We start from the raw sequence: 23,626 nt of genomic DNA, 5'->3' as shown, positions 1-23,626 counted from the left end.
TGTTTTTTGTTTCTATAAAAATAACAAACATGTTATACTTACCTGCCCTGTGCAGTGGATTTGCACAGCACAGCCTCGATCCTCTTCTTCTCGGGTCCCACTTCTGTGCTCCTGGCCCCTCCCTCCTGTCGAGTGCCCCCACAGCAAGCAGCTTGCTATAAGGCACACAAGCCAAGTCACAGCTCCTTCCCCCACGCTCTCCTTAATGGCTGACTTTGGTTGACAGCAGCGGGAGCCAATGGTGCCGCTGCTGTCTCAGCCAATCAAGAGGGAGAGTCTCCGTATTGGGGGGGGGGGGGCTGCTAAACACAGGAGGCTTAACTTAATGCATAGAATGCACTGTGCAGCGCACAGTGCATTGTGGGGAGCTTGGCAGGCGAACATCCCACCGAGCATTCCACAAATTTGGGGGTTCGCCAAACGGGCAATGTTCGGGCCAAGCTTTTGCTCGGCCCAAGCTGTTCACCCAACACTAGTCCTGGCACCCCCCCCCTACACAGCCATTCACTCAGAAGCTCAGTGTAGTGTTTCTTCTCCTCCCCCAGCTCTTATGCAGCCGAGAACAGAGGGAATGTGATCACTTATTAAAAAAAAAAAAGGAGAAAAGGATTGTATATTTTTTTAGATCTATACACAAATTTTATTTGACTTTTATTTATATCTTAAAATTAATGGTCTGTTTTACAAGGCAAGGGCTTACAATCACTATGTATGCATTCCCCATTCAAAGATCCTGTAGAAAAAAAAACCCCAAAAAATGCAATGAAAAGCCTACATTATAGGAACTGTGTGATCTGTCTTTCTTACAAAACTCTTCCCCTAATGAGTTTTACGAATCTATTCCCACTATGCCAGTATGATCGTCTTTTATATGAGTGGCAGTTAATAATGGACTGTTGCACTTTTATTGAATGCAGTCTCTTGTGTGTATTGTAGCAGCTGTGTAACCCCTATTAGAACAGCTGCTGAAGTAGAATAGTGAAGTAGGGAAGAACAGAGGGAGAAAATCACCTAAAGAAAAAGTGTCTGAGACGATTAGTCCCCCCCCCCCCCCCCCCCAAGTCTTCATATGCCAGCTATATTAACTATAAAACCAACAAATTACAACTACCAGATCCAACATAATCCACCTTTGTATCTTCTCTTAATGAAGATTTGGTTTAATATAAAACGTAATATAATGATGCCTTTAAAGATAAAAAAGTAATATAACTTCAAATTACAGGTTTTAATATTTTATTTATTAAAGATAAAGCAATACATTTTATACAAAATAAACTTTACCATAGAATCCCATTTCATTATAAATCATTAAAGCAATACCCCAAAGCAACCAATTTCATTGTTCCCATTTCAGTAGTCAAAATTCATAGTATATGTTTGACAGTCACCTAGAAAAAAGACTGAGCAATAGAAAACCTATTGCTGGTTTATTTAGATTCTGTAGGTGGAACAGTGTATTCCCATAACTAAAGCACAACAAATGGCATGTGACAACACGACCAAAGCATTTTTTTTTAGTCTTTGTGTTTTCGATACATCAAGGTCTACAAAGGGATTACCGATATCCATGGAGAAACAGACTGCCCACACACAGATGCTATAAATGTACAGATGATGAGCAATCACTTAGGGGAATCACGTATTTGTTAGAACTTGATATAATATGCAAAATGTCAGTAGCTATAGGGAAAACATTTTTTTTTCTATTAAAGAAAACGTGCCATGACAGACATGACATTGCTGGCCTCCTTTTAAAAAAAAATGAGTTGGCTGGCTGTTATGTTGACCCATAGGCTTTAATACTTTGACTCACTAAACTGGAAATCAGAATGCTAATTAGTAAAGTCAGAACTCCTTTTAATTCTTAAGAACAATGGCTCAAGTACGGATGCCCAATAGCCAGTATGAAAGCCAGGGAACCAGCATTTAAGGTAGGAATAACTGGCTGATGTTTTTCTCACAACAGATTTTTTTTTATATACTTTTAAAAAACTGAAACTTATTTGCAACTAAAAGTTGCAATATTGCACTACTGAACACAGTTGTCCATCATTCTCTAGCATTTGTAACTGCTAAACCTCTGGGTGAAGAAGTTTAATAACCATCTCTAGGCAGATATACTCCAGCCCTGTGGTCTGAAAAGGAAATACCCAGCATTGGTAGTTACAGAATAGTCAAATTATTTAAGTTGTAATGGGACATAATCAGTTTTCCTATTGCCTACATCAGGGGTGCCCAACCAGTGGCCCGGGGGCCACATGTGGCCCGTGGAGCCTTCTGAAGTGGCCTGCGACCTCCTGCTCTGGGATGGAATAAAATAGAATACGGGTAGTAAAATCAGTGTATATATCTGTGCATATCTGTTCTGCAGTGGTTTATTGGGCTGCTTTCAAATTGACCTGTGGGTTACCTGCACTGAGTCATAGACTTCCATTACCTGCAAGTTTGGTGAGCTTTCTGAAAGTACACCAAACCTACAGGATATAATGTAAGTCTATGGCAAAGTGCAGCTAACCTGTAGGAAAGCCACAGGTGAACTATGCTGCACTTGTGGTGCAGATAAACAACCGTGCATCAGTGTGAAAGCAGCTTTAGGCCCCTTTTACACCGTCAGTCCAACCAAAATCCGCCCCTTCATTCACCGTTAAGGAGTGGAAGATGTAAATGGACTGGTGTCTGTTTACAAATGCCTAACTCCAATTCAATCTGCTACAAAAAAAAAAAATAGAGCAGAATGGGCTGCCATCCACCTGCTCTGCTCATTGTGGCCCGCGACTGGTTACCAAGTCGCTTAACCCTTATTGTTCAAAAGGTTGGGCACCCCTGGCCTACATTCTATGCTCCAAACTGAAGCAGGCATACTTTATTTACAACACTGCCAGCGTTGCAAATGGGCGGACCAGAGTTGGGGCATACTTGCTGCCCACTATATCCCTGACTAGACAAACAAAATACATCTACATATTGTAACACTTCGCAAGTGCAATATTCAGTTAGACATTGAACAATGACATTTGATTGCTCTGTTCCCAAACCAGCAAGTTTTACATTTTGACAGAGGTAACACTGGTTGCATACACTTTATTAAATATATACAATAAAAGACATAAGCAGCCTCAATATTAATACACCATTACTTATTTGTAACAGTTCAATATACTGTAAGTAATCAGTAACACACTCCTTCTTGCATATTTAGCAAACTTTCAAAAAATTATATTGCCTTATGGAAGCAGGTATGTTTAAGAGTGAGTGGGTGCAGTATTTTAAATGCATTTAGCGAGGTCCTTCCATTGAAGATCAATGGCAGTTCATTTGTTTTCATAAACTCAAATCTATATTTGACCTAATGGAGAGGTGTTGTTTTATAGTAGAACCTATAAAGTGGAGCCAAAGTCACAAAAAAAACCCCAAAAAACAAACAAAAAAAACCTATCATCAGCAGGTGTTTTTCTGCAAAGTCCTTTGCCAGAAAAAATAAAATAAATAAAATGTCTCTATGCACTTCACATTGTGTCCCATTCAGTGTACAGCCTAGCTCTTTGCTTGTAGACAATGTAACTCCTGTACGCATTGCCAAGGGTTGAATAGGAGCATCAAGGAATCCAAAAGAATCAGTGGCAGCAGGTGATGCAGCATTGACAAAATCCTGAAACTATCAATGCTGGAGGACAGCACAGAAGGAGGATGAGGTGTGTTCCATAACCTACGTATGCTATGCACATTTGCAGATTATGACAAAAGCTCACCCCACCAATGAAGTTTACATCTGCTTTAATAAGGTGAATGCGGTGCTCAGGCAGCAGCAACCCAGAGCAACCAATCAATGGATTACACTAGACTGCTGAAAGTCAAATCAGATTGGCTACCATAGCACACTGCACATAACTGCTCTTTGTAAATAAAATACCTAAATAAAAAAGTGCATTAGCCAATTGACACTTACATTTGTACCTATAGATACGCCTACAATAAGGCTTACCTATAGGTACTGTAATGGCCGTTTAGAAAATATTTACTGTATACTGTGCCGATGAGGTCAGCGGCACATGCGGGCTAAAGGAACGGCCACTCGTGCTGTTTCTTCAGAAGTCAGTGTCGTGATCGGCGGCACGCTCGTGCATGCATCGGAGTGACATCACGCGGCTCTGACCAGTCACACAGCCAGAGTCCATGGCTCCGGAAGAAAGACAGCAAGGACGACATGGGCTTTGTGTGCAAGTGTCACATAATGTGCTAGTATGCGATGAATACTAGCACATTATGCCTTTACTTTGCAGGAAAAAAAAAAAGTTGACTTCCTCTTTAAAAGAAACAGATGCCACAGCTTTTTTTTTTTTAAATCCTTACCTACCGATGCTTTACGGTCACAAACCTGTTAAAGCGGAGGTTCACCCAAAAGTGAACCTCCGCTTTTCGGAACCCTCCCCCCCCTCCGGTGTCACATTTGACACCTTTCGGGGGGGGGGGGGGTGCAGATACCTGTATTAAAACAGGTATTTGCACCACTTCCGGGTATAGACTCCTGCGGGAGTCCGGCCCCTCCACATTACCCCCCCCCCCGTTGTGTTCTGGGAAACACTTTGCCTCCTAGAACACAACGGGGACCAGTGGGAATTGCACAGGGCGACTCGTGAATGCGCAGTAGGGAACCGGCAGTGAAGCCGCAGCGCTTCACTTCCCGATTCCCATACTGAGGATGGTGGTGGGGGAAGCCGAGAGCTGAGCTATGTACCGCTCGGCTTCGGCTGTCGACGTCGCGGGCGACTTGGACAGGTAAGTGTTAATTTTTTAAAAGTCGGCAGCTGCTGTATTTGTAGCTGCTGGCTTTTAAAACATTTTGTTTTTCAGGTGAACCCCCGCTTTAACTTGTTAACACCTGTTTGATGCAACACAAATCATAGATAGCTATCACTAGTTTTAATCCTGCTTAGATTGCATGCAACATGATCATAAATAAACCTTTATAAGCAAAACAAGTGCTTTCAAATCTATATATATTTTTTAATAATAATCGGACTGGTACATAATTTTTACCCAATATAATGTTAAATTATTAGATAATCCTATTACCTTGATTATCAAGTAACATAATTTTCTTCGCTCCACTCAGTGTTGAAAGCTTGTTAAAATCTTTTTCAAAGAACACCTCAGGCAGGCAGCTGATATCAGTGTGTCAAAAATCACTGCATAGAAAAGCTTTTTGAACTACAGTATACTACCGGCATGCAATTTAATTAAATGGACACACGTCTTGATTAATGAAGGTCACTGGGACAAAAGACTGGAGGAGTTTACAGCTATATACTGCCATCTCAAAACTTAGCATTTTACATCAACAGATGCTATTGGCTATGCAGATTCTAATTAGGAACAGCATATGTTCACAATACTGCCCAACAAGATGTTAACATTACATATAATAGATATGCAGAGAATAACAAGAACTGTTAAAGATGTTCAACAAGTAGCAATCTATTAAAAGAAACAGATTTTAGGAAATGGTTACGTACAATGTAATCTACAGTAACAGTATAGGCATTTACTCTACAAGGAGATTTAAGAATCTAAAGCATTTCCATGGAATGTAAAATGCATCCATGCAACATGATTTTATTATACAAGCAAAAAAGATTTAAATGAAAAAGTACTGCAATCCAAATCATTACACTACAGTTTGCAACAAATATGCAGGTTATATGGAGGAACTCCACACAACGCAATGAAAAACTAAAGAAAACACCACGAATAAATCGCTAATCAGAAAATACTATGCTGACACTAAAAACCTGCATAAATAAAAGAGCACTTGACATGATGCTTTCCAAATCATTATTAAAGCGTTCATTCCTTCTCGTCTGCTCAGCTGCTAATCAATAGAGAATCACAAAACCAGGAAAACACGTTCTAAAAAGAGCTGTTAAAGGAAGAACGGTTTGCTTCAAGAGGTAACTTGGTTTAAAGATATATTCACTTTCTGCTGGGAAGAATACACTAAAGGCTAGTACACCCAGTCTCAATATCGGCCAGTTCAACAGAAACAGGCCAACATTTAGCCCATAAGTACAGCAACCTGTCCGAAAAAAGCTGGAAAACCAGCATCCAATCAGAGCTTACAGCAAATGGCTGCAAGCTCTGATCAATGTGTTCCAGTGGGGAGCAGTCCCCCTGTCAGTACACAACAGCTCAACGGGGGGAGATTGCTGCACTATCACTTGGGTTAGTACAGCAGTCTCAACTTTGTTCCCGTTCAGCCCGCTGAGTTAAACAAAAAAACTCTGTGTGTACCTGACATTACAGCTAAGATACTAGTCATGTTGACTCCTAATATTTAACCAGAGTCAGATTTGTTTCATCAAGTCCATGACTTGTTTTCAGAATTAATGTATTTTGGTGCATTGGGAGTGGCTGCAAGACTTTCACAAACCCTTACACATATTTCCCTATACTTGTTCAGCTTTATCAAGCTTTGTCACAGCAATTTAACACACACATTCAATTGTTGAGTACAATAAATAATTTAAATTACGATACATTCTAATCTGCCTGGAAAGTAATCTGTAATAACTTTTCTCTTTTTAAATATAAACTTGTTTTTTCTTTTTTGCAATCTATTGCTGAAAGGGCAATTTCCTTAAAGCATGAACAACATGGATTTGGTTTAAAAACACAGCTGCATTCGTTTGGGTTTTGGTTTAATTTAAAAAATATAAAATATTTCCTATAAATATTCTTTAAAAGGAAAACAAGTTTAAATATTATGTGTATGGATGTCATTCTTGTCAGTTTTCACTGCTGAGTTCCACGCTGCCATCTCTCTAGAATCTGGGAGTGTAAAGTAGGTTCCCTGTAAGCAGACGTCTTTTGAACTCCGTCCACAGGAGCTCACGCTCTCTCACGGCTCCTTTCATGAAGCCACGGTTTTCCTGGGCTCTCCTGGATAGGTACGGCAGAACTTCATTGACAGGTCCATAGGGAACATATTTATAAACAGGGTAGCCTGCTTGGCCTGTCAATGTGACAAAAAAAAAAAAAAGATTTAGATTTACCTTTGTATAATAATGGACAACTGCAATAAATACTTGTTGAATGTCAATAAGTACTAAACACTAGTAATGCACGGCACTAAAAATAAGTTAGAAGTGGGCTTACATAAAAATAGCTCTTAAAGTGATTGTAAAGTCTTCTTTAATTTAATTAACAGACATGTCATACTTACCTGCTCTGTGCAGTTGGTTTTGCACAGAGCAGCCCAGATTCTCCTCTTCTCGGGTCCCTCTTTGCTGATCCTGGCCCCTCCCTCCCGTTGAGTGCCCCCACAGCAAGCACCTTGCTATGGGGGCACTCGATCCAAGGCTCTGTATGTCCATTCAGACAGAGAACTGCTGTTTGGCCCCACCCTCACTCTCCTGATTGGCCAACTGACTGATTGACAGCAGCAGGAGCCAATAGCGACCTGCTGTGTCTCAACCAATTCAGGAGAGAGAGTCCCGGACAGCTGAGGGACTCGTGGAGATCGCTGGATAGAGGGGTCTCAGGTAAGTATTAGGGGTGCTGGGGTAGCTGCTACACACAGGTTTTTTTTTTTTATCTCATCTTAATGCATAGAATGAAAAAACAAAACAAAACAAAAAAAAAACACCTGACTTTACAACTCCTTCAACAGTGGAGGTTTAATAATTTTGAAAGTTATAAGAACTTTCTAGAACTCAATGTATATGAAAGCAGGTACAGTGGGGGATGACTTTTTCCCTAAAGTACACATTATATACTTTGAAAGAGATACACAAAAGCTTTACAAGACGTAGCATAATCTCTTATGGGCAGATTTTTCTGAATTATGTATTAATTAAAAAAATGCTAGTACTGGCTTGAGGTTGAGACATGTTTGATGTTTAAAATGATAAAGCTGGAGATAGTACTTCAAAGCAATTACCAGCTCTACATGTTCTCCTGCAGTCTGAAATTTTGATACCTGATATCCCAACTTTGTTCTTACATTGAATTACCTTATTTATGAACTCATTGGGAAAGTCGCTGGTTACATATTGGTTCACACCGGCAACTGAATTTTCAAATATTATTTTTGTGTTTAAATATTAAGATTTATGTGTATTAAAAGGTCAAAATAACCCTTTTAACCAGAACCACGACCTTTAACCGGACTTATTTGAACACTAGATTTCTTACCTCACTCCCCTCCACTTGAGGCAACAGAGAAATAACTCAAGTACTTAAATTCTGAAACAAATTGCTGTATTATGGATGCAGATAGTGTAATGCCGCAGGGTCCAATGCGAGCCATTGCTACAGATAGTGAGCCGTACTCTCTCCTAATATATAGGACTTTAAAATAGTTATGTGTGTGTGTAAGCAACTGGCATAAAAATGGGAGGGTGAAAAATTTACAGAACACTACCAGATTCTAGTAGTATAAAGGCCATCATTCTTGAATATTAAACACAAACAAATCCTAATTTGTGTAGAGATTGGACATAATAGGAACATCTAGTTAAAGGGTAACTTTGTTCAAAAAATTAAGTACCGCTCATTCTATCCCTCCCCAGTCTTGTACTCTTCTTGGTGGTACTAACCAAAGCACATTTAAAACCCACTCCCTCACATTGCCTTAGCCTGCCAACAGCCTCCTGGGACATGTGACATCTCCTAGAAGGCTGCAGGGACACAGTCTTCTTGCACCACATGGTCTTGAGCAGGAGCAGTGGGGAGGTGGCTGTGATGCATCAGAAAGTCAAAACTATACAAAATCCAAGACGGCGATGCCCAGGATCCAGCAGCAGTGAGACAGCTGCTGAAACACAGCGCTGGCCTCCATGGGCTAAGTTACTGTTTTTTTTAAGTCACCAGCTACAGGTATTTGTAGCTGTTGGCATTTAAGATTCAAAATTCTGGGTGAAATTCCTATTTAGGTAGAACTTCATTAACCACTTCAGCCCCGGACCATTCGGCTGGTTTTAAGACCAGGCCACTTTTTGCGATTCGGCACTGCGTCGCTTTAACTGACAATTGCACGGTCGTGCGACGTGGCTCCCAAACAAAATTGACGTCCTTTTTTCCCCACAAATAGAGCTTTCTTTTGGTGGTATTTGATCACCTCTGCGGTTTTTATTTTTTGCGCTATAAACAAAAATGGAGACAATTTTGAAAAAAATTCAATATTTTTTACTATATTAGCATCCCCCCCCCAAAAAAATAAATAAAAATAAATAATATTATATATATATATTTATTTATTTATATATTATACTTTTTTCCCCTCAGTTTAGACCGATACGTATTCTACATATTTTTGGTTTAAAAAAAATAAATAAATATCGGAATAAGCGTTTATTGATTGGTTTGCGCAAAAGTTATAGCGTCTACAAAATAGGGGATAGTTTTATGGCATTTTTATTAATATTTTTTTTTTTTTACTGGTAATGGCAACGATCAGCGATTTTTATCATGACTGCTTCATTATGGCGGACACATCAGATACTTTTGACACCATTTTGGGACCATTGCAATTATTAGCGTATCAGCGATCAGTACTATAAAAATGCACTGATTACTGTAAAAATGACATTGGCAGTGAAGAGGTTAACCCGTAGGGGCGCTGAAGGGTAGTAAGTTTGACCTGGGGAGTGCTTCTAACTGTTAGGGGGCGTGGCTTGCCGTGACACGTCACTGATAGCTGTTCCCGATGACACTGAACACGATCAGTGACAGTGTCACTAGGCAGAATGGGGAGATGATGTGTTTACACCAACATCTCCCCGTTCTTCCTCTCCGTGAGACGATCGCAGGTATGCGAGCGGACATAGAGTCCGCGGGACCCGCGGTCAGGCTCACGGAGCTTGCGGCAGGTGCGCGTGCGTCCACAATGCCGCGTCTTAAAGGGGACGTATATATACACACACGTCCTTCTGCCTGTCCATGCCGTCGACGTATATTGTCGTGCGCTGCACTTAAATAGTATAAGAAAGAATTATATATCAGACAGGAGGCTCATATCTTATGCATTATCTTTCCTTTAATAATGCCCACAGCAGAAATACAACTTTAGTGGATTTAGTAATAATAAAAGAATTTTTACAACCAAAACTACAAGTCCCAGCAGCCCCTAGGGCCTATCAGCCAATCACGTGGACCCTGCCAGTATATAAGGGGCTGCCCCTTTAATCACTTCCTCTTTCTTTCTGCTCACAGCAAGAAATCAGATAAGTAATTTTCAAATGAGGCTATTTAGTTGATATACATACTTTATTCAGAGATTGTATTTTTATTAGGATTCGTGGATGGGACTTGCTCCCTCCACGCTTCTAGAATATTTAGATATTGTCTTTTGTATATAGAGATATTATGTCTTTCTCCTTTTAGGTTTAAATACATTACTTCTGTTTATTCTCACTGGTCTGGGAAAGGTAGCGAATCGCTAATGTGCCATCGCTCAACGGTGCAACGCTAATTATAGCCTAAATTGTTCTCTTTCACCAAGATCCCGTTTATTTACCAGGCAGCGCCATTTCTCTAGCTTGGCGCCTTTTCCCTACCTCCTCACACGCTCCGCGCGCTTCTCCTCAGTTGCTCGTGTCTCTGGGGGGGGGCGTGTCGAGCAGATCACCTTCCTCCTATCACCATCCAGTGCGCTGCGGGGGGCGTGCCCGGCGGAGCTCCGCTCCAACCTATCACCATGCAGGAGACGTAATCTCGCGAGATTACGCTCTCCTGAACGGGGGATGCTCCTATCGTACGCCACGGCTCCAGTGTGGACTGACCTGGCGGTACGGTAGGACGTTGGAGTATCCCCTGCGGCCCATATAGAGATATTCTCTCCTACTGAACAATTAACCCCTGCAGCTCCTAATCTGTATCAGATAGCCTAGTCTGTGTCAGATATCTATATATTTACTGACACACGGAAAGCTTATTGCTAGTGGGCATAATAATTAATATATATTCTTCCCTTAGCTGCACTCAAACATTAATTGAGAAACCATCATGGCTGATGAGGATTACTCTGAATTCTCGGCCATTCCAACTGAGGGAAATATTACCCCCCAGAACCCTATTTTCCTTACTGCTGCCCAGATACAGGAATTAATAAACCACTCGGTGCAAATAGCTATGGCCTCCGCCCCTGTATCACAAATGAATGCACCTGTCATGCCTGGACCCCCAGGCCGTGGTGAACCGCCCTCAAAGGGCAAAGCGACTCACAAGCGCAAACATGTTCCCACAACACACGACTCCCCGGCAGGGGAAGTAAATAATGTGCCCCAGGCAGCACCCAACCCGGGCTGCCGACCCACTACCCTACCAGACTCTAACCGACCCCTGAGCCTCGGGGAGCAGCAAAAGCAGAGGCAGAAGTCCGCCAAACGGACTAAACCAGATTCCTTTGTGGACGCATCAGATTCGTCCACAGGATCTGAGGCGTCAGACGCCTATGAGTCTGAGGAAGATACGGATTATGAGGGTAGTGGGCATATGGCTCCTTCTGACAACGCCACCCCTGTAACCCAGGGCGAAATTATCCTAGACGCCAGGGGAGAACCCTTCTTCGACCCAGAAGGGATTTCTCACCCCCGATCTGGCGAATGGGCACCCCTCCCGGAGGTAGCCCAATATATTCAATACTGGGCCCGCAGGTCCGTAGATAAGAACAACCGCAGTAAGCTGAGGGCGGAGTGTCCCCGTCCCTGTATCCCTAAAAAGACGGTAATCACCCCAGAGGTAGACCCGGTACTTCTCAGGTACCTTACCAAACAAGGTAAATATTCAAAAAAGGGGATTGAAAGATCTTTTCGATCTATCCAGGATAGAATCCTCGACCTGTTTGGCCCAATCACCAAAATACTGAACATTGCAGAACAGGCCTCCTCTACGGGGACCCCTGTAGACCTGGACCAACTTAGAGGTTGGGCCCAGAGAACAGTATGCCTACTAGGCTCCGCCAATACCATCTGCTCCACGGAGCGTCGTCGCTCCATCCTGATGAGGTTAGACCCTCAATTGGCCCACCTCGCAGACTCAGAGCCAGGCCCTTCAGCCGAAGGTATGCTCTTTGGCGACTCACTTATTAAGGACATTAATAAGATGGTAGGATTATACACCAGTTTGGACAAAGCCCAATCATCCCTGAAAAAATCAGGGTCAACCAAGGTTTTTCCGAGGGCCGGCAGAAACAGGGGCCGTTCTGCCGGTCGCTATTCCGCAGGCAGGCAATACTTTAGAGCTCCCGCTCAGTACAGCCAGGCTCCACAATCCTACCCAATCCCGGTGGCACAACCAGCCCCCTTTTTCCCACCTCGCGGACGACCCTGGAGAGGACGCGGAGGGAGAGGCTACCCCCGCTCAAGACCTAATACCGGTGAGTGTCACACACCCGAATCATTGTCACATTCTCTTGGGGGGAAGGCTGAGACATTTTATCCACGCTTGGTCTGCGATTACGGCAGACGCCTGGATACTCAACACGGTGACAGGTTACCAGATAGAACTGTATTCTTTACCAGAAATGAATGTGTTGCCTCAACCCATCAAATTCTCAAACAAAAGTTCAGCACTCATAGACCTAGAACTTCAGGCCCTGCTTACCAAACAGGCCGTGATAGAGGTACATCCTGTCTCCCCGGGGTTTCTCAGCAACCTCTTTCTAGTAAGAAAAAAGGATGGCGGATTTCGCCCCGTCATAAATCTAAGGACCCTCAATCAACATGTCGTCTACCGACATTTCAAGATGGAGGGGATCCACTTTTTGAGAGACCTGTTACGCCCCGAGGACTGGCTAGTAAAGGTGGACTTGAAGGACGCCTACCTCACAGTCCCCATTCACCCGGCTTCCCAACACCTCCTGCGGTTCCTTTGGAGAGACAGGTTGTGGCAATTCACTTGCCTCCCCTTCGGACTGTCCTCCGCCCCATGGTGCTTCACCAAATTGTTGAAGCCAGTGGTGGCGGCCTTACGAAGCAGGGGCGTCCGGTTAATCATATACCTAGACGACCTCCTCATAATGGCCCGATCGCATCACCAAGCGATGACCCATGCCACCTGGACCGTCAGATTGCTCCAGGGACTAGGTTTCGTCATCAACCACGAGAAATCCATCTTGATCCCTTCACAGGAGATGGAGTTTTTGGGTTTCTTAGTGGACACCAAACACTCTATCCTTCGCTTACCCAAAACCAAGCTAACTACTATCCGCAAGGAGATTCGTGCCATATTGTACAAACGGCGAGTATCCTTACGCGGTCTGGCCCGGTTAGTAGGACTCTTATCAGCCTCTATTCAGGCCATCTTCCCGGCTCCCCTACACTACCGAGCCCTTCAGAGACTCAAAGCGCTCCACTTGCGACAGGGTCTTCGCTATGCAGACGAAGTGCCTCTGGATGCAGAAGCAATAGTAGAACTGCGTTGGTGGCTGAGTCACGCCATCGATTGGAACGGGAAGACAATCTTCAGCTCCAATCCGGATTATATTATAGAATCGGACGCGAGCCGACACGGCTGGGGGGCTCGCTGCGGAACGTCCACCACAGGAGGGACATGGTCCGCAGGGGAGTCCCTACTTCATATCAATGCGTTGGAACTCATGGCGGCTTTCTTCGCCCTCAAGAGTCTCCTTCCGAACGCCTCCAATTGTTGCGTATTGCTGCGGATGGACAATGTAACCGCAGTCCAATATGTCAACCGCCTAGGAGGTTCCAGATCCAAAGCTCTGGCGAACCTGGCAAAAGAGTTTTGGCATTTCTGTCTGGAACGCAATGTCGTTCCTCTGGCGGAATACATCCCGGGTGCCGCGAATCTGATCGCGGACTGGAATTCCAGATACCTCACGGATTCCAGCGATTGGCGACTGGACCGGACGGTATTCCTTTCTCTGTCCCGGTTATGGGGTCCTTTCTCCGTGGACCTGTTCGCTTCCCGCCTCAATTGCCAACTCCCTCGCTTTTACAGCTGGAGGCCGGACCCCGAAGCCCTGGCAATAGATGCCCTTCGACAGGTTTGGCCGCGAGGGACACACTATGCGTTCCCTCCCTTCTCCATGATCCTCAGACTCCTATTACAGGTGGCAAACCTGCAAGCTTCAGTTGTGCTGATCACTCCTTGGTGGCCAACACAACCGTGGTTTCCCCTGCTCCTGGGAATGACCATAGATCTCCCCAGGCTGCTTCCCCGGATTCCCCACCTCCTCTCCAATCCTGCAGGAGAACCCCATCCTCTGGTGGTGGATCACAACCTTCATCTCCTCGCCTGGCTGATTTCGGGGTGTCAGGCGCAGATTGCGACCTTTCACGAACAGCTAGGGACCTTCTCGCCCTGGCCTGGGCCCCCGGGACTAGATCGGCATACCGATCAGCCTGGGGAACCTGGGTACGTTGGTGTGATCAACGGAAAATTGATCCCGTTCACGCACCTGTAACAATGGTCGCTAACTACCTGGCAGATTCTTTTGCTTCCGGGAGATCTTATAGCTCCATTAATGTGTATCGCTCTGCGATTTCGGCCTACCATTCCCCGGTAGATTCCCTTCCAGTGGGCAAACACCCCGTGGTGTGTCGCCTCCTACGAGGCGTTAGATTCCAACGTCCTCCTCGCCCCAGATATCAAAGCACCTGGGATGTCTCCAGGGTATTGAACATGTTTTCTACATGGGAGGATAACGACGCCCTGCCGCTAAAACTGTTGTCCTTCAAGCTTACGGTCCTTTTATGCCTTGTCTCCATCAAGCGCATATCCGATGTGAGGGCCCTGGACATTTCCAGACGCCAATTCTCACCTCAAGGAGTAGAGTTCTCGGTAGTTCGCAGAACAAAGACAGGGATACAATCTGTATTCTATCCCTTTTTCCCATCACATCCACGTTTATGCGTGGTTCGCTGTTTACAGACGTATGAATTACAGACGGCCCCGCTTAGGTCTCCGTCTCTATCCCAACTTCTTATTTCGTATGTCGGCCCACATCTGCCGGTGTCCTCGGCCACTCTGGCCAGGTGGGTTAGGTCCACCATGGGCTTGGCTGGGATTGACGTTACACGATTCGGTGCGCACTCTTCCAGGGGTGCAATGGCCACAAAGGTAATCACCTCGGGAGGTTCGCTTTCGGACCTTCTGAGAGCGGCGGACTGGTCTTCCGAATCCACCTTCCGCCAATTTTACTTTAGACCGGAGGAACACGTATCTATGTCGGTTCTATAAATCGGTTGTGTATTAGATGTATACTTAATTGTTATTGTATTTATCTAGGTATGACTTTGAACTTGCATAAGATATGAGCCTCCTGTCTGATATATAAATTGAGATTTTCCTAGCTTGTGACGGAAAATATTAGTTATATGAAGACAGGAGGCGAGTATCTTCCCTCCCGACCCAACCCTATCATGGTCTTTTCTTCTCATATTGTTCCAGGTTACTGAGGACCGCAACACGCGAGGCACAGGCTGAACAGTTTCCGGAGGAACCTCCTTTGTTGTCCCCGTTGGGACCTCTACTCAAACGCTTCACCGAACCAAAAGTCGTTGATGGTCGGAAGGCTAGTTGGAATTGAAGTTTCACGGTTTTTCAAGTCTTGACAGTTCGCTTCAAGAAAGAGGAAGTGATTAAAGGGGCAGCCCCTTATATACTGGCAGGGTCCACGTGATTGGCTGATAGGCCCTAGGGGCTGCTGGGACTTGTAGTTTTGGTTGTAAAAATTCTTTTATTATTACTAAATCCACTAAAGTTGTATTTCTGCTGTGGGCATTATTAAAGGAAAGATAATGCATAAGATACTCGCCTCCTGTCTTCATATAACTAATATTTTCCGTCACAAGCTAGGAAAATCTCAATTTACATCCCAAGTTGTTATGGTCCGTGTTCTCACAGGGTAGATCCTCTTACTTTCCATCTCTGTAACATCCAGGTAAATCCTCCAAGAACTGATTTTTGTGTTTCATCTTTTCCGGAGTGCAATGGTGCTATATTTCTGATGAAGGAAGGGAGGAGGGTCTCTTCAAGGGGACACTGACACCAATACTAACCTGGGGTTTGGGTAAGAAACCATGCAAATATTGTGAATTACAGCTAAAAATAGGGGGAAGTACACACCTTTAACACTGGTGAGGATTATCTCAAAATATTTTATACATTGTAGTACTACATATGTGGTGCACACCATCTTTTGCACAGAGCACTCTCTGCAATATGTGGGTTGCGAAACTTGTTTCATGGCAAGTACTAACCACAATGCTAAACATCTTTCTGCAGAAAAATATTCACAATGGCAACCTACAAGGATTTCAATTTTATGACGGAGAAATGGTTAAGAAATCCACAAGAGGGGGGAGATCTCCACAAAAGGCTGTTCAAAAAAAAAAGGCATGGTGGATACATGACATAAGCCGGCTCTAGATGATTCGAATCTCAGCCGGGTTCAGCAGGAACCGGACAAAAATCTATCAACTTGGGTACAACCAGCTTGTTGGATTTTACATTATTGCTAGAGGCTGTTAAAGCTGCCAACAATAAATCACTTTTCTCCCGGCGGGGGAGGCTTCCCCTGCCGGGAGAACACAATGGCCCCGTGGGAGGGATTCCCCTGTCAACACGGACTGTGTTGATGGGGATATGGAACGATTTTCTTTCCTGCAACCGCTCCATCTATAGCCGACCTTAGACATTTGTCTGCCATGGAGATTAAATTAAAGAAGGGACATGTCTTTCTTAAATTTAATCCCTGTATCCACCTACACTCTTGTTTACGATCTGCCATCATATATTTTCTTTTGCTTTGCTAGGATTTAAATTGATATCTCTTTGAGATGCAATTAATTTAGTATGCACCTGAATGGGCAGTTCTGTCAGTGGGTGTGGAGGTTCTAAATTTGCTTTAGCTGGAAGTCCTAGTTGGCTATGATATAGGCCCATACTGGGCAAAAATGTAAATATGTGGAACTGGGCTTGTAGCTTTTTACGCGATTTCTATGTGACAAGTAACGTTTATTTTATTAGCTAGAGGAGGGGTGCCACCATATTATACCTACTGAATGTGGATGGCATACAGGAGCCATTTGTGAGCACGGCCCACCTGAACAGAAGTTAAGGAATGGTGGGGTTTTTTTCTGAGAGACAGCATGCCTTAAAGAAGAAGGCTACAGCCGTGCCCCTCTTTGGAGAAACCGTGTTCTGGGAGTCCTTTGTCATGTAATAAATACACAATTTTTTTTTCTATAAGCGTATTTTGTGCGTGTACTCGAGAGAGGAGCCAGACTGCAGGAGTTGGGAGTAGGCAGGCCTCCCCCAGAGGCAATCTGCCACCTTTCTCCATGCCCCGGGTGGCAATGGTGGGTGTGTGAGGGGGTCCTCCCACACAGCCCCCCCTACCTGCTCCGCTTTGAAGCCCAACGGGGCAGAGGGACTCCCTATAAGGGAGTGAGAGGATCTAGCCCGCTCAACCAGCCCCGTTAGTCCTTCGCCTCTCTTTTTAGAGACCGCGTGGTCAACGTGCGTGCATGTTAACCCAATTTCGAGTGCGTGCAAGTGTGGTGTTTTTTGTGGGATGGGGGGGGGGTACTAAGCGCAGGCTTACCTCGCATAGCACACCCACCGGGAGCCGGGCTGAGACCACCAAACTCAATTCACATGTAGCCGAGACCGGGATCCGAACCCCTAGCTGCAGAGGTGAATGGCTTGTCAGCGCAGTGCCAATCGCGTTGAGCAACCGCAGCTCCTCATAAATACACAATTTTAACTGCTTGCCAACCAGCCACCGCACATATACTGCAGCAGGTCTGCTCTACTGCGCAAACCAACATACCCGTACATGCGATATTGCAGGGCACAGGAGCGCGCCTGCAGGCTCGATGTCTGCCGGTTGCCCACGATCATTGTACACAGAAGCAGAAAGGAGATCTGCCTTTGTAAACAAGGCAAATCCCCGTTCTGACAGGAGACATCTCAGATCTGCTCTTCTGATTGAGCGGGAACAGCAGACTGTCATGTCCCTGGCAGCCCATTCCCCTTACAGTTAGAACACACCCAGGGAACAGAGTTAACCCCTTGATCATCCCCTAGTGTTAACCCCTTTCCCTGTCAGTGTCATTTATACATTGATAAGTGCATTTTTATAGCACTGATCAATGTAATAATGTCACTGGCCCTGTAATAGTGTCATTTGGGGTCAGATTTGTCTGCTGCAATGTTTCAGTCCCGCTAAAAATTGCAGATTGCAGCTATTACCAGTAAAAAAAATAGTCCATAAATCTATCCCGTAGTTGCAGATAAGATAACTTAACTTTTTTGCAAACCAATATACGCCTATTGCGATTTTATTTTACAATAAATATTTAGAAGAATACATATTGGCCTAAAATTATGCTTTTTTTCTGCATATGCATTATAACAGAAAGTAAAACTTTTATTTTTTTTCTAAATTGTCACTTTTTTTGTTTATAGGGCAAAAAAATAAAACACCAGAGGTGATCAAATACCACTGAAGGAAAGCTCCATTTGTGGGGGAAAAGGGGATGTCTATTTTGTTTGGGTACAGCTTTGCGCGGCCATGCAATTGTCAGTTAAAGCGAAGCAGTGCCATATTGCAAAAAATGGCCTGGTAAGGAAGTGGTTAAATCCTTCCGGGGCAGAAGTGGTTAAAATATCAGCTTACAAAAGCCCATAAGCTTGAAATTTCACCTAAAACCCTTTACGTGTAGTCAAATAATGGCAATCACTTCTATTGCAAAACACTTTACAAATTCTATAATTTTTAGAGTGTAACGTGTCATATTAAACCCAGAGCAGTAAATCTGATGCATTGATCAAGGACTGTAAAATAACTCACCAAGAGGAAAACTTATTTGGTCGCACATGCCGAGCAGTTGTCCAAAATATACTTTTTTATCCTCAGGGTAAATGCCCAATTCGTTCATTCTACAAAGAATAAAATAATCGTTTATAGTACATGCAATCACATCCACAGAGTTTTAGCCTCAAAAGGTGTTCATTTAATGATCAGACAGCTTTCTGAATAAGGACTGTAAAGAAGATCAACGAGCAGAGGTAGATTTTTTTTTGTTATTTTATTATTTTTGATATATTGCAATATATGAAAACGGAATCTACAATCTAACTAGAAGAACCAAGCCCAAAATGCAACTCAGCATTAATATAAAAAAAAAAAAAAAAAAAAAAAAAAAAGCATGTTTTCGGGAGTATTACTAGTGTCTTTAATAAAAGAATCCTGGGCATATTTTAAATGGTTTGCAGATATGGTACACTGTGCCAAAGTCAGCAAAATCTTCAGGCAGCATCGCCTAGTTTTACTATATTAAAAATTGAGCCTGGGCAGAACTGCCTGAAGACTCTTTTCAAATCTCTTCTACATGAAGCACTGCAATTGCAATGTGACAATGTTGAGTGGCATGTTACATGGTGGGAAACAGTGCTTTATGATTTTTTTCATTACGTCCGAATATGTGCATACACAAAACTTGTTTTAGTAATTTAAGTTGTCTTTTTGTTCCTTTTAGAGATGAATGTGGTTATAAATGCAGTACTTCTGGAAGGACGTATAATCCAGTGCATGCCGTTTAAGGGTGTATTTGGGAGGGAGAATGGCGGTAAGCAGTGATGAGATGGGGTCGTAGGTAGGTCAGGCGAAGTGAGGGATATGGAAAGGAGGATACGGTGGAGATTGCATAGGAGAAAAAAACAGAAGGAGGAAGCAGGGAAATATGAGGGGTACTGGTACCCTACAAGGGTTCTGCACATGTGTGCACGCACGTTTCACACCTTTTGTGCATGTAGGGAGATGTTCCACTTGGTATTAAGCTCTTTGGGAAACCTTTCACAATAAGCGGTCTTAGAATGGGTGGTAAATATGCAGTCTGCGGTGGTTATCAAGTTCGCCTGGAGCGGCTGAAACATAATATGGGACACCTGGACCATGCAAGGCAGTTGGGTAAAGGTGTCTGAAACGTGGAAAAGTTTGAGAACCAAGGACCTAAGCTCCAAATTTCTGGCATTACAAAAATTGAATATCAGATAGCCCAAAGTGTTTCCTAATCAGGGACTACAGTCTTGTTTTAACTCTGTATTGTATATTTGTCCAAAAAAAAATTATTTTATTTTTTGTCATATTGGGTACTCTGGGCTCATTAAACAACCACATTATTACATATCCAACCATGCATAACTAGATTTACAAAGCACAGGGCAATCATTCTAGAATAGGTGGGGTGTACCTGATAAGGGAAAATTGGAGACCACCAGCTCACCATCATTTTCCGCTGCACAACTAAATAATTGTGCTTTTAGGTGCTGCTTCCCTGAAATTGCAGACTCACTGGTCTCTTTAGCGAAGAAATTTAAGCGAAATAACATGTTACAGGGGGAAAGTACCGGCCGGAAAAGAGTCACGGGCGGACCAAGCTGCTTATGAAAAGGAGTTACCGTATTTATCGGCGTATACCGCGCACTTTTTTTCCCTTAAAATCAGGGCAAAATCGTGGGTGCGCGATATACGCCGATACTCGCTTCCCGCGCTGTTTAAACCACTCCGCCGACATATACCGAGCGCAGAACACTCGGGCAGGCTCGGCTCCGCTCGCGGTCACGTCCTGTACGCGAGAGGAGCCGAGCCTGCCCGAGTATACCGCGCTCGGTATATGTCGGCGGAGTGGTTCAAACACAGCGCAGGAAGCGTGGAACGGCTGAAAAACACAGCGGGGAGGACACCACGATGGCCGCAGAAGGACGCCGAACCGGATAAGGCCGCCGATGGATGCCGGGCAAGACACCGACGAGGGGCATCCAAACTAAGTATTTTCCTTCCAGGTTGGGGGTGCGCGCTATACGCCGGGGCGCGTTATATGAAGATAAATACAGTAATTTTATTGCACAAAAAAGATTATACAAAATTGCAAAATACTGGGTACCAACCACCAACACAAAATTAAAAAAGACAACGTTGTCTGTGTCTAAGAGCAGCTGCGTACCTGATACATCAGAGCCGACACATTAACAAGAATTGTGGTTACCACATTTGTCCAACAATGTTTGACTAATGAGCCTGTAAGCAGTTTCTGTCACAGTATGAAGATAATATTAGCATAAGATGGATGCACTACCTTTTTACATGTATTTTACAGTGCAACTAAACAGATTTATGGATAGAATACCATGAAAGATTACTGAGTAAAATATAAAGAGAATTTAAAAATCTTCATGTAGACTCTGGAAGTAATTTCGGAGAATGGAAAACAGTAATCTGTAAATCTTTGCATCTCCGTAACATCATGCATTTTAATGACTTATTTTCCTATATGAAGTAGAAAAAAACCCAAAATGTTCTCATTTTAATAATATATTTATAAAGTATCAACATTTTATTCAGCAAGTCTTCAGAATAGTGAAAACTATTCATTGTTTATAGGAAGAAAATATTGTGTCAATGGCTCCAAGGCTAGTGTACATGGGCCTCTAAGTTTTGCCTTTGACAGGCATTTGTGAACATTTTTTGAAGGCTATAATTTTTTTTTAGAGTATTCTTGTGTATTTACTGGTGCTTCAGCAATGCAATGTAAATGCTTGGTAAACTTGATGCATACAGCTTATGTGCCAGCACATTTTCCCTGTAAAATGTGGTGTTTGACTTTCATCACAGTTGGACACTTTAGAAAAACAGCAAAGAGATCATGAGGCCTGGTGGCCTCAGATAGAGCTCCCCATTTACCAGTACTACAGTTATGTGAAAAAGTATTTGCCTTTCTGATTTTTTTTTTTTTTTTGCATATTTGTCACATTTAAATGACTCGGACCAACAAACTAATTTTATTAGTACACAAAGATAACCTGAGTAAATACGAGAAGCAGTTTTTAAATGATGGCTTCATTTATTAAGGCATAAAAAACAGTCCAAACCTTCCTGGCTTTATGTGAAAAAGTAAATGCCCCCGAAACCTAATAACTGGCTGTGCCACCCTTGGCGGCAACAACTGCAATCAAGCGTTTGCGATAACTGGCAATGAGTCTTTCACATTGCTGTAGAGCAATTTTGGCCCACTCTTTGCAGAATTGTTTTAGCCACATTGGAGGGTTTTCCAGCATGAACAGCCTGTGTAAGATCATGATATGGCATCTAAATTGGATTCAAGTCCGGGCTTTGACTAGGCCACTCCAAAACCTAATTTTTGCTTTGTTTGAACCATTTGGAGGTGGATTTACGGTTGTGTTTCAGATCACTGTCCTGCTGCATAACCCAAGTGCACTTGAGCTTGAGGTCGCAAAATGATGGCTGGACATCCTCCTTTAAGATTTTCTGGTAGAGCACAGAATTCATGGCTCCATCAATTATAGTAAGTCGTCCAGGTCCTGAAGCTGCAAAGCAGCCCCAGAACATCACGCTACCACCACCATGTCCGACTGTTGGTATGATGTTCTTGTTATGAAATTCTGTATTCGTTTTATGCCTTGGAACTCTCCCATGGATCCCATTTTGCCCAGTCTCTTTCTTATTATTGAATCATGAAAACTGATCTTACCTGAGGCAAGAGGGGCCTGCAGTTCTTTAGATGTTGTTCTGGATTCTTTTATGACCTTCTGGATTAGTCATCGTCATGCTCCTGGAGTAATTTTTGTAGGCGGGCCACTCCTGGGAAGGTTCACCACTGTTCCAAGTTATCTCCATTTGTGGATAATGGCTCTCCCTGTAGTTCACTGGTGTTCCAAAGCCTTAGAAATGGCTTTCAAGACTGATACATTTACATTACTTTATTTCTAATCTGTCCTTGATTTTTTTTTTTTAGATTGTAGCATGATGTGTGTTTTTTTGTGATCCGTTAGCATTGCTTTGTCAGACAGCTTCTATTTATGCGATTTCTTGCTTCAACGGGTTTGGAAATAATCAGGCCTGAGTGTGGCAAGTGGAGTTTAACCCAGCTTTCCAAAAAACTGTGGTTAATCACAGTTCATTCATGATTCAGCATGGGAGAGGTCAATTACTTTTTGACATAGGGCCAGGCAGGTTTGAACAGCTTTTTTCCCTTAATGAATTAAATAATTTAAAAACTGCATCTTGTGTTGTTTCGGGTTATCTTTGCGAAATAAAATTTGTTTGATAATCTGAATCATTTAAGTGTCAGAAATATGCAAAAAAAAAAAAAAAGAAAGGGAGCAAACACATTTTCACAGAACTGTATATACACTATTGTCTATACACACACTATATAAAAAGACATGGTTGAGCAAGTTTGGGGTGGAGAAAATTGACTGGCCTGCACAGAGTCCGGACCTCAACCCGATAAAACACCTTTGGGATGAATTCGAGCGGAGACTGCAAGCCAGGCCTCCTTGTCCAACATCAGTGCCTGACCTCATAAATGCACTTCTGGAAGAATGGTCAAACGTTCCCATAGACTCACTCCTTAACCTTGTGGACAGCCTTCCCAGCTGAGTTGAAGCTGTTATAGGTGCAAAGGGTGGGCCAACTCAATATTGAACCATACAGACTAAGAATGGGATGCCATTAAAGTTCATGTATGTGTAAAGGCAGGCGTCCCAATACTTTTGGTAATATAGTGTATATTCATATCAGTTTCCATAATACTCTGCAAAGTTACTCCAAACTGGGGCCTGCATTTCATGA

At 43.3% G+C, this 23,626-nt stretch overlaps 1 protein-coding gene across 2 annotated transcripts in view; it reads right to left on the bottom strand.

The window, feature by feature from the left end:
* Positions 1-4,983: 4,983 nt before the first annotated feature.
* The window catches only part of LOC120937414 (proline dehydrogenase 1, mitochondrial-like), a 218,663-nt gene continuing 200,020 nt past the window's right edge, over positions 4,984-23,626 (bottom strand). For both annotated transcript variants that reach the window (XM_040350634.1, XM_040350642.1), the window contains 2 exons: positions 18,824-18,912; positions 4,984-7,012 (listed from right to left, as the gene is read on the bottom strand). In XM_040350634.1, the coding sequence (XP_040206568.1) occupies positions 6,822-7,012; positions 18,824-18,912 (280 nt within the window). In that variant the 3' untranslated portion in view covers positions 4,984-6,821. The remainder of the gene's footprint in view (positions 7,013-18,823; positions 18,913-23,626) is intronic.

This window comes from Rana temporaria, chromosome 1 (genome assembly GCF_905171775.1).
Source record: "Rana temporaria chromosome 1, aRanTem1.1, whole genome shotgun sequence".
Lineage (NCBI taxonomy): Eukaryota > Metazoa > Chordata > Amphibia > Anura > Ranidae > Rana > Rana temporaria.
The sequence above is the reverse complement of the archived record's forward strand: the minus strand, read 5'-3'. Positions and strand labels throughout refer to the sequence as shown.